The sequence below is a fragment of the Mandrillus leucophaeus genome, unplaced genomic scaffold (genome assembly GCF_000951045.1).
Source record: "Mandrillus leucophaeus isolate KB7577 unplaced genomic scaffold, Mleu.le_1.0 Scaffold235, whole genome shotgun sequence".
Taxonomy (NCBI): domain Eukaryota; kingdom Metazoa; phylum Chordata; class Mammalia; order Primates; family Cercopithecidae; genus Mandrillus; species Mandrillus leucophaeus.
The window spans coordinates 99,525-112,022 of NW_012102421.1; the positions used below are offsets into that span (position 1 = coordinate 99,525).

The 12,498-nt window shown below is 40.3% G+C and overlaps 1 protein-coding gene across 1 annotated transcript in view; it reads right to left on the reverse strand.

Annotated features, from left to right (window-relative positions):
• Positions 1–4,583: 4,583 nt before the first annotated feature.
• Positions 4,584–12,498, reverse strand: part of LOC105541165 (pregnancy-specific beta-1-glycoprotein 5-like) — a 16,286-nt gene continuing 8,371 nt past the window's right edge. The window contains exons 3-5 of the mRNA XM_011982069.1: positions 10,197–10,475; positions 9,546–9,800; positions 4,584–4,609 (exon numbers count right to left, since the gene is read on the reverse strand). Coding sequence (XP_011837459.1) covers positions 4,584–4,609; positions 9,546–9,800; positions 10,197–10,475 — 560 coding nt within the window. The remainder of the gene's footprint in view (positions 4,610–9,545; positions 9,801–10,196; positions 10,476–12,498) is intronic.

Genomic DNA, 12,498 nt, shown 5'->3' on the forward strand with positions numbered 1-12,498 from the left:
ACCATCTGCTTTTCTGGGATAGGAATCTTGGCGATGTGAAACCTCCCTGACTATACGTCCATTTATAGGCTCTCTGTAGGGGGAAGTCCATCAAGCGCTGTTGGCTCATTCTGGCAGCCCATCCTGGCATTGTCTTTACACAATCCTGCATGCAATTATGTATTTACAATAATCAGGAGCATTTCATCTTTCATTCCGTAGCAATGGTTTTGGGGGTCTCCCTACAGGACTACAGGTGTGCGCCACCACACCCGGATAATTTTTGTATTTTTAGTAGAGACAGGGTTTCACCATATTGACGAGGCTGGTCTCGACCTCTTGACCTTGTGATCCGCCTGCCTTTTCCTCCCGAAGTGCTGGGATTACAGATGTGAGCCACTGCGCCCGGCCCACAAACCACACATTTCCTTGAGTTTTTGAATTCCAGCCCAAGAGAAACAATTTGATATTTGAAGGATGGCTGCACACAAATATTTGAACGCAAATAAAAATGTTTGTAGATTGCACCACATGAGGGAGACTACCAGTATGACTATCAGGATGAAAATATCAAGAGTTTGGAATATGCACCTTAGGCAAGATGCAAACCAACTACAATGGAATAGATCAAAGAAGAAGCCAGAAGAGTCTAGTCATTTTAACCAGGCAGCACATTTGTTGATTTTTACAACTGAGTCTCTATAATACCCGATGTATTTATCCATGTGCAAGAAGAAGTGTCAGAAACTGCACAGGCTCCCACTTGTTTAGCTGGTAGAGAGCAATTCTATTTTCTAGCATTGCGTGTCTATGTTAAATTAAAACAGGGAGTGAGAAGAATAGGCAAGTATAGAAGTAGAAGTCTAAAAAGAAACTCCATATATTTGAGGAAAAAGATGAGTTAAAGACGCAGCGAAGGGCAGTTTTGGGTGGACTGAAGGATCTCTTGTTATGTAAAAATGTGTTGGCCAGGTGTGGTGGCTCACGCCTGTAATCCCCGCACTTTGGGAAGCCAAGGCGTGTGGATCATCTGAGGTCGGGAATTCGAGACCAGCCAGACCAACATGTAGAAACCCCGTCTCTACTAAAAATACACAATTAACCTGGTGTCATGGCGCATGCCTATAATCCCAGCTACTAGAGAGGCTGAAGCAGGAGAATCACTTGAACCCAGATGGCGGAGGTTGAGGTGAGCCAAGATTGTGCCATTGCACTCCAGTGTGGGCAACAAGAGAGGAACTCTATCTTTTAAAAAAAAGTGTGTTTGACATGATATATCTGACACTGTTAACTTACTCTTAGAAGCTACTTCTTGTGAAATCCTAAGTACAACATTATTCTGGAAAGCAAAGGAGACAGGCATAAGCAAGGAAAAATTAAGAGAGGTAAGAGTCTCATCATGATTGATAGTCTTGTTCTGACACCTTGAGGAAAGCTGTCCACAGCGTAAAATCATCAACTTGCTGTCGTGGTTTGCAGTTTAAGTGTCTCTAAGTTACGGTGTTGAACATTTGGTGAGCTCTGAACGGCCCACACCTCCGACACAAGTGTTTTCCCATTAAATTTACATTGAGTTGTCCACCTCTAGCTTATATGGCTTCAGGAACAGAGCTGTTCCTGTTCTTAATGATTTCATTGGAGAAAAATGAATTGGAAGAACTAAAAGAATTCAGGGTCCAGTCCAGGCTACCAATGGATTATAAATACTCAAAGATAATGAACAGTGGTTCAATATGGTAACAGGTGTACTACAGTTTTTCTTTTCAACATAATGTGTCTCTATGTAGGGGTCTCTATTTTTACCAAGGATAATCCCAGTAGGATGAATTTGTTTGCAAAATAGGTTGAGTCTCACTGAACTTGCCTAGATTTTTTACCTAAGTGCAGCAAGAGTAGCAAGGGACCATAGAGGCTCTTCTTAAACTTTGCTTTGCTAGAAGTTTTATAAGACTCTCAGATTAAACTTTCAAAAACCTCTTGAGACTAGGAAGCCAAACCAAGGCCAACTTCAGACTTTGCCTGCATTCCCTATGAGTTTATTCTATGTATATTCTCAAATAGAACATCCCAGTCAAAGCCTTAGTAACATAACCAATGTTTTCAAATGTGTCCTGTTATAAAGAGAGTAGATTCTTACTGAACTTGTGCAAATAACTTTATTACCATAAGCATGTCAATACTCATGAATAGTTTCCCAATTCTGGGGCACTCAGATTCAGAACAAAAGCAAATGTTTCCATTTTTGTTTACAAAAGTATACTTTACCAAATTGCTGTAAAGTATAAATAGCTTAAAAGAGAAAGTTCACAAATCTGGACATTAAAACATTCAAAGAATCAGCACATTCTCAAATAAAATATTATGAAAACATTATCGTTTTGATTATTTAGTCCAATGAAACTGAAGTTTTTTTTCTTCTTTGTCATGAATTTCATGAACGTATCAGATTGTTCATTAAATTTTGAAAGTTCTCAGAGAGTCCAGTGGTATGACCTTGAAGTTATCAAAACTTGTATTCAAGAGTCGTTGTCAGAATCTTTTCCATATATGTCCTCAAAGAAAAAGCAATTTTGGACTGTAGCTGATTATAAATACTTCAAGGAAGAATCAAAGCAACTGTCTGGGAATGACAAAGATTTAAAATGACTATGGTTAAAAATCTAATGAGGTTTTTATTAGGTTGATTATGGTAAAGACACAGCTCACATAGAAACCTACTTACTTCTGTGGCATATGACACTATGACTGATAACATATTCGATTTCCAGAAATTTCACATAGTGTTTAGAATACTAATTTTTTTTAATTTTTTCATTTTTATTTTCATTTTTTTGAGATGGAGTCTCGCCCTGTCGCCCAGGCTGGCGTGCAGTTTCACGATGTCTGCTCACTGCAAGCTCCGACTCCCAGGTTCACGCCATTTCCTGCCTCAGCCTCCGAAGTAGCTGGGACTACAAGAGCCTGCCATTACGCCCGGCTAAATTTGTTTTTGTGTATTTAGTACAGCCGGGGTTTCACCATGTTAGCCAGGATGGTCTCGATCTCCTGACCTCATGATCTGCCATCTCGGCCTCCCAAAGTGCTGGGATTACAGGCGTGAGCCACCTCGCCCAGCCTAGAATATTCATATTATTAACGTTCCCATAAATACTATTTAGAGAAGGTTTAGCATGACTTATCATACATTTGAAAATGCTTTCTATATATTTTAACATATCAAATAAGGTGGCTTTTCCATTCAGCTTGTTTCCCAACTGGATCACTGAGTTCTTGGTGTAGCCCATTAATAATTAGGGCCAAAAATACAGTCTTATGTACGTTGAAAAAGTCCTTAGGTAATTCCTTTTTAAGTATTTTTCATTACTTTTCATTACTTCCTTTAGAAGTAATTTCAGGTACTTCTACCTGAAAATCGTTGATTTAGTTTTAAGTTCTACCTATTACAACAAGAGTTCTCCATCCTCTTTACATGTTGGTAGGGTCAGGGAAGAATTAAAAATTACCAGTGCCTGGGTTTCTCTCCAGACTTTTAAACTGGAACTAATGCGTGGGGCTTGAGCATCCACTTTTAAAAATGTTTTCCAGTGATTCCAATGTGTAACTATATTTCCGATCAGATTTCTCTGACTTCTTGTGGCCTTCACTTTTTTTCTGTTTTGGTATCATGATTATTTTCAGGTCTCATTTCCCGTCTTAGGCTTTATGTCCCCTGGGGTAGGGACGTTGCCTTCTTCATTTCTGTATCTTTTTTGAACACATGAATTGGTCATCAGGAAAGGTCTCAATTACACATACGTTGTGTTCTGAGTCTCAGGTTCACAGGCTAACCCTAAAGTCTTTGTTCTCCACGAGGTCAGAGATTGCTTGTGATGAAGGGTGTGGTTAAGTCTGTAGTGCAGATGGTGGAGGGGAGTTCACCCTGTTTTTAGGCATAGCATTGGAATTAAGGATTTTATGTCTTTGTGGGTGAAGGGGCAGGGATGTGTAGGAAGACAGTTCTAATTAGGATGGAGAAATTATACTAGCAAGTAGAGGTAAAGGAAGTGAGAAGGATCAGTAAATAGAAGAAATGTGAACTTACCAAATAGGCTAGAGTAGATGCCTGGAGATTCCTGATTAAGTGAATTAACTAGATTTTAGAAAGGTAATGAGGCAGTCCTATGCAAGGAAGGTTTCAAAGTCTGGAGACAAGAAGTCAAGCAGCACTTTGAGAAGTGGTTGAGCTTTATGGGAATGGAGAGAATTACACTATTGAGAGATGTGAAAAATAATGAAGAGGGTTTCACAATGTGAAATTGTGTTTCTCATTTAAATCTGAGAAACAAATGAGCAGAGGCTGGAGATAATTATATCTAAAAGACAGTGGGGTACAGGGAGCATAAAGGCCAGGGAGAAAGGGAACTGCAAGAATTAGTGCTGAGAAGCAGGAGTTTGGTGGAGGAAGAAGAAGATCCAGTTCCAGATACAGGCAAATAAGTCTCTTCCCTCTCCCAACCATGGCAGTCAGCACTGCAGGAAACGGGACAAGAGAAAAGGCCATCATACCTGTCAGTCTTCCCGAAATACAGAAATGACATCATGGCTGCTATATTGGACTAACGCCATTATGGACGTCCTATTGTTGAACGAGCTGTCATAGAAAGAAAAGAAAAGAAGGAATGGAGGTGATGTTATTTTACCGGGGGGGGGAGCCTCAGGTACAAGCATGTAACATGAGGTACTCTATAACTGTTTCTTCAAGGAATACATTATTTCTGTTGGAAAGTTGATGGGAGATGATTATATTCTTGCAGTGTTTTTCCCCTCTCACCATGTTTCTAGGTTGGTGATCAGTCCTCTGTCAATTCTCTACTGCACTCAGATATTTCAGAAAATTTTCAGATATGAGAAAGGCTGATTGCTATTTTCTATGTCATTAGAACTTTAGATCTTTTCACATTTTCATGTTTGCATCTTTTTCTCAGTGTCTCTGTGGTGGCAGCTATGAATGAGACCCTGTCAGGTCTCCATGGCAGGGACCTGATTGACAGAAGGCCCAGGTCAGTGCATTTCAAATACACCTCCTCCTTTGCACAGAAAGCTTCCTTCCCACAGGCTCTCAGCAAGGACATGAAAGCAAGCCTAGTTCTCTCAGGCTCTCTTTAACTTTAATGGGTGACTGGTTGGAGGATTTCCCATCAGCCTTCCAAAAACTCTCTTAGAACTGCATTGATACCTAAAACTTCTTTCTCTTTCTTTTACACAGGAGTCAGCTTTGCATAGGTATCTGTGAGTTCTCCCATACTACCTTCATGCCTGCCCCACTTTCCCTCACAGGTATCTTCCATGATAAATTACCTCATATGTCCAATCCCAAAATGGATACATCTCAGTTGGTAAAAAGTAACATACCAGGCTTGATTCTTTGCACTTAGCTTTTCTCCTTTCTCTCCCACAAGCAGTCAGTAACCATGTCCTAGTGTTTTATGTGGTACCTCTTTTTCTATATGTATATGGAAATAGGTACTGTTGAGGGGCATGTCCTATGTGCCAGGTCCTGTGCTAAATACTTTACCTGTACCTCATTTAATTCACACAGTAACCCTGTCAGGTAGACATTATTTCCATTTTGCCAATGAAAAGACACAAGCTTCGAGTAGTGTAAAATCTCTCCTGTTGTCATATGGCTAGTAATAGGTGGATCTGAGATTTTATTCTAGAACTATTTGACCTCAAGGCTAATGATGTTGGTAGTAATATACCAGCTGACATTGGTTCATGTGTGTGTGGCATCTTGTTTCATTGACTGCATGAAACCGTTAAAAGAATGGTATGAAGCAAGCTCTCTCATACTCAGGATATGAAAGAAGAACAAACTAAACCCAAGCACAGTGATTGAAGGACACAATACGGATTAGAGTGGATAAAAATAAAATGGTGAATGGAAAAAGAATAGAGGAAATTAATGAAACCAAAGTTGATTTTTCAAAGTAAAATCAACAAAATTAACGACCATTAACTAGACTGACTAAGAAAAAAAGAGAGAAGATTAAAATTGCTAAAATCAGAAATGAAAATGGAGTCCGAGCATGGTGGGTCATCTTTTAATCCTAGCACTTTGGAAGGTCACAAAGGGAGGATTTCTTGAGGCACGGTGTTTTGACCAGCATAGGTAACCTGGGGAGACCCCCCTCTACAAAATATTTAAAAACCAATTAGCTGGGCATGGAGGCATGCATCTGTAGTCCTAGTATCTTGGGAGGGTGAAGAAAGAGAATTGCTTGAGCCCAGGAGGTTGAGGCTGCAGTAAGCCATAATCACGCCACTGTATTTCAGCCAGGGCTGGCCTACAACGTGAGAGCCTTTCTCTCTCTCTTAAAAAAAAAAAAAGAAAAAGAAAAAAGAAAATGAATTGAACTGATTACTACCATTTCTAATAAAATGATTATGAAAGTACTGTAAAAAATTGTACACCAATAAATTGGATAACCTAGATGAAATAGACAAATTCTTAGAAATACACAAATATATGAATAGAATTATAATCAGTAATAAGATTGAATCAATAAAAGCATTTGATGAAATTCAGTATTTTTTCATAATAAAAACATTCTAACTAAGAATGGAAGGAAACCACCTCAACATAAAGACAATATGTGAGAAACCCAATGCTAACATCATACTCAACGGAGAAAGACTGAAAGCTTTCCCTGTATGAACAGGAACAAGACAAAGATGCTGCTTTTGACACTTCTATTCAATGTAGTATTGAAAGGTCTAGTCAGAAACATTAGGCAAGAATTTTTAAAAAGACATTCAAATTGGAAGAAAGGAGTAAAATTATTTCTGTTCGCAGATAACTTGAACTTATATGTAGAAAATCCTAAAGATGGAACAAACCTATTAGAATTAATAAATGAATTCAGTAACGTTGCACAATACAAAATCAACATTCAAACATCAGTTGTATTTCGACACAAAAACCATGAACAATCTGAAGGGAAATTAAGAAAAAAAATTTAATTTGTATTAATATCAAAAATAATAAAATAGGAATAAGTTTAACCAAAGAGGTGAAATATTTATACCTGAAATCCATAAAATATTGCTTAATGTTGATATCAATAAAATGAGAGACATTTTATTTTCATGAATTAGAAGACTCACTATTGTCAGTAGGACAATGCCACCCAAAATAAGCTGCAGATTCAATACAATTCCTATCAGAATTTCGGTGACATTTTTGCAGTAAAAGAAAAATCCGTCCTAAAATTTATATTGAATCTTATGACTCTAAGAGACAAACAACATTGAAGAGGAAGAATGAGGCTGGAGGACTCACACTTCCTGATGTCAGCATTTACTGCAAAGCCCCAGTAACCAATACAGTGTGGTACTGGCATAAAGGAGGACTTAGAAATTAAGATGGAACAGAGAGCCCAGAAAGAAATACTTGCATATATGGCCAAATGATTTTCATCGAGTGTGCCAAGATCGTTCAATGGGGAAAGGACAGTGTTCTCACCGAATGATATTGGAAAAGCTGGATATCCCAGGGCAAGAATGAGTGGAACCTTTACCTAACATCATATACAAAAATTAACCCACAGTAGATCAAAGATCTAAATATAAGAGCAAAATCTACGCAACTCTTAGAAGAAAACAGGAGAAAAACTTCATGATATTGGATTTCACAATGATTTCTTGGTTGTAACAACAAAAGCATAGGCAACAAATAAAATGGATATATTGGACTTCATAGAAATCAAAACCTTTTATATATTGAAGAACATTATCAAGAAAGTAAAAAGGCAACCCATGAAATGAGAAAAATATTTGCAAATTATGTGTGATAAGAAATTAATTTCCAGAATACATGAAAAACTACAAGTCAACAACAGCAAACATCCAAAAACCCAATTAAAAAATGAACAAAGGATTAAAATAGAGTTTTCTCCTAGGAATATATGCAAATATCCAATAAGCCCATGCAGAGTTCCTTAGAGTCATGAATACGTAGAGATATGCAAATTAAAACCACAATGTGACATCACCTCACACACTTTAGGATGGCTTTGATAAACAACAATGACAGCAACATAAAACAACAAGTGTTTTCAAATAGATGGAAAAATTGGAGCTCTAGTGCATTACTGATGGCAATGGGAAATGTTATAGCCACTGTAAAAAGTGGTGTAGCTGTTTCTCAAAAAATTAAACAATAAATTACCATTCGATCCAGCAATTCCACTTCTGGACATACTGCCTATAGAATGGAAGGAAATTTGAACAAATATTTGCACATTGATGTTCAGAGAAGCATTACTCACAATAGCCAAAAAAAGGAAACAACAGAAAAGTCCATTAAAAGGTAAATGGGTAGGCCAATGAGGTATATCTATACATCAAAATGTTATTCAACCTTAACAAAGAATAAAATTCCAATACATCGTGCAAAGTGGATGAACCTTGAAGACATTATGCTAACTGAAATTAGGCAGACACGAAAGGATAATTATTCTATAATTCCATTTATAAAAGATAGAATAGCCAGTTACATAGAGACAGAAAGTAGAATGGTATGTGCTAAGGGATAGGGGGAGAGGAAGTGAGAGTTACTGTTTATAGGGTACAGAGGTTTAATATGGTAAAAGGAAAAAGTTCTGGAAATGGATAGTGTGATGGTTACACAACACTAAATTGCACATTTAGAAATAGTTAATGATAAGTCTTATATTAGATACATATAAAGTGTCCTGGTAGTCTTACACTCTATAAATACACACTTTTTTCATTGCCCCTTTCCTGCCATGCAGAGCCCCAGAGGTGAATCTCCCTATTTCTCCAAGTGTGCATCACTCACTGTCCTCTGTGCTGTGTCCCACATGCTGTGCCCACAGCCTCATACAGCCGGTGACTTCAGAGCCAGGACACAGCTCAAGAGTCTTCCCCGAGGCTCCCTCTCTTCTTATTTCCCTGCAGTCTATCCTTCACTTCAACTGGCAGTTCGATTTAGCCAAATTCAGGACAGGCCACCAGCGCCCTTTCTCCACACATGCTGGTCTCACCCCAGGTGGAGTCAGGCAGGGCCAGTCACCAGAGAAGCCCGGAGCAGAGAAGGGAGCAGTCTGAGCTGCTCCTCCCTTATCCAAGGGGCTTCCTCCTCTCATTTGGGGGAAAAATGTGAGCTTGTTTCAAAACCTCAGATGTTCCTTGTAGCTCATGGAGTAGGTAAAAGAAAACAAAGACGTAGCGGACAGGGATATGTTGGTGACAGCAAGAAACAACTTGATCTTGAGGACTCTCCTTCTTGTCCCTGTGAAGCCTCTTCCACCACACAGGGCTCAAGGATGACAAAGCCCCCTCCCTACCTTTCCCAGGTTGGACACAAGGTCAACCATGAGAAAACAGAAAAACAAGGAGAAGAGAGTCTGTAGAGACAAATTGGGAGGGTTCAGGAGGAGAATTTAGGATTTGCTTCTGCCCATGGGACACAGGCTGGGAATAAAAATGTTTTCCTGACTTCTCTGAAAGCCAAATAGACTCCACCTGAAACCCTATTGACAATGATGCAGGGATCCACTTACTCACGACTGTGATCCTCTTGAATGTGGAACGTTCGCTGTCAGTGGCTGAGTTACGAGCCGAGCAACCATAGAGCCCACTATGCTTTGTAGTAATTTGGGGAATAGAGAGCTTTTGTCCTGATTGCAGAAACTTCCCATTAATCGTCCAAGAATACTCTGCCGGTGGGTTAGAGTTCGCGAAGCAGGACAATTCGAGGGTATTTCCTGAACGGTAATAGTTAAATGGAGAGAAAATCCTGGGGACTTGTGGACCATCTGGAGTAAAGAGAATAAAGCCACAGGTGATGTCATCCGAGGGAAGGGGATGCTCCTGGTCTCTTAAAGGGACACAGTGTCCCTCTGAGTCAAGACACATCCTCAAGGCCCAGCCAAACCCCTTCTGTGTTCACTGAAACGAGGCCTGAAGTATTCATCTGTTCCTGCCATCACCGGTTGTAGACCCCAAGTTTCCCATGACAAGAGCAGCCCCTCCCCTTCTATTCTTGGTTAAAGCTGTGCCTACCCAGGTTTCCCCAGGGCAGGGAGTGAAGGCCAGCTCAGGTGTCCAGACATAAAAGTGTCTGTATTTGGACTTGAGAGAGACTGAGATGCCGGGCCTCTGGTCATTTGAATTTTAGCTGGTGGCTTGGCCCACAGAGGAACCAAATATACAAAGGACATTCAGGGTGAGTGGGTCACTGCAGATGCTACCAACTCGGTCCCATATTTCACATTCATAGGGTCCTGTGTCATTTCTTGTGACATTGGGTAGAATGAGGATCCTGGTTTTACCGGGTTGCTTTACCCTGGGACTGACCGGGAGGCTCTGACCATTTACCCTCCACAAGTAGGTGTAGCCCTGAGTCTTAGGTTCACAAGTTAAGGCTACAACATTCTTATTCTCCATGGGGTTGAAGTTGTTGCTGGTGATGTAAGGTTTGCGCAGCTCCGCTGTGTGGATAACAGAGAGAAGTTTGTCCTCTGTGGCACCTTTGATTCCTCCACAGGCATCCTTCAATCGGAGGTGGCATCTCCCACCTCTCAGCCCACCCGAGTCCTTGAAAGTCAATAACTGATGTGTGTGTCACAAGACAGATGCATGATGATCTAAGGGCTCAAAGACTGTGAGGCCACCTGCTCTGTCTTAGGGAAGCACAGACTTTCTCAAATGTGAATTGATCAGCAGTGTTGGGTCATGGACAGACATGTGAGTGGGAGTCACAGCCCCCGCACCCCTCCCAGTCCCTCTCTAATCAACTGACTGGCTGGTTCACCTTGGGTTCCTTACCTGGAATGTGCAACTGCTGGGCCCCTTCCAAATTCCATCCTACTTTGCCCCCCTAGATGTGATTTCTCTGCAGCTTCCATTTCCAAGAACATTCTAGAGATGAGTAATAATGGGACTTCCCATTGTCCTCAAACCCTGAAGATACTGAGCAGCCTGGCCTGGGACTGGATGTTTCAGCAGAAATAAGACAGGGGAGAGCAGAGTCAAGCCTGGAGGTCAGTTCAGTCATCAGGCCATGGAGGCACAAAGTGGGGCAGTTTTCTGCAGGTGTTTCATGATGACTTACTTGAGCCAGTGACCTCCAAAGATAGAGCAGAGTGCAAGGAATGATGTAGAAAGAGTGAAGGGGACAGGCAAGAGCTGGTGATTTTGGAGTAGAACCATGTTCCTTGTTCTGGGTTCTTTAAGTTTCCTCTCCTTCTGCAGAGGGCAGGTGAGGACTATGTGGATCTTTCCAGAAATACATGTGGACATTTGCAAATGCAGAATTGACTGGTAGACAGGGTGGGAATGAACTTCTGGAAATCTGGTCCTCATGGACCATGTGTGTTTGATGGATATGAGACAAATTCGGGGAGAATTTTTGCAAATATTTTCTTTCATTGGACACTCTACTCTCTGATTCCATGGGTTTGACTACTCTAGGGACCTCATGTAAGTGGATTCCAGAGTGAATCTGAGAAGAGACTGCTGGTTGCCAGGAGCTGGGAGTGGGGAGAATCAGAAGTTGTTCATGTGTGTGCAGTTTCAGTTATGCCAGATGGGGAGGTTCTAGAGATCTGCTGTACAGCTCAATGCCTATAGTTCACACAGACTCAGTATTTCTTATGCATAAGACTGAGGACAAAAAGTGTTTTGGATTTCTGACATTTTTTCATTCTGAACTATTTGTCATATACTTACTGGTTTAGCATCCCAAATCTGACAGATTCAAAATCTAAAATGCTACAGTGAGCATTTCTTATCAGCATCAGATTCTTACGTCAAAGTGAGAAGTGATGAGCCAAATACATTCTTGCCCCCCCCCTTTTTTTTTCTCTCTCACCTCGTTTTCAGCTTGGTGATTAGTTTTTGGTCAATTTCATACTGGCCACGTTGCGCTTGTATATTTTTGAAGGCTTCGGGATGTGAGAGAGGCTGATTGCTATTTTCTATGTCATCAAAATTTTTCACCTTTTCATGGTTGCATCTTTTTCTCAGTGTCTCTGTTGTGGCAGTCATTAATAAGAGCCTATCAAGTCAGATTTAGGACAGATTTTTGTAATTCTGCAAAAAATGTTACTGGGATTCTGGTAGTGGTTGCCTTGAATCTGCAGCTCACTTTGGTTAGCATCACCTTCCTAACAATATTGATTCTTCCAACCTGTGAGAATGAAATGTCTTTCCATATATTGATGTCGTCTTTAGTTTCTCTCAGTAATGTTTTGGAGTGTTCAGGGTATAATCCTTTGACCTCTTTGGTTCAACTTATTCCAAAATATTTTATTCCTTTTGATGTTAATGTGAATGGAAATTCTTTTCTTAATATCCTTTCAGATTGTTCACTGTTAGTGTATAGTCTAAAGAATGATCTAGAAAGAGTGAAGGGGACAGGCAAAAGCTGTTGGTTTTGGAGCAGAAACATATTCCCTGTCCTGGGTTTTTGATTTTCCCTCTCCCTTTGCAGAGGGCAGGTGGCTCTTCCCT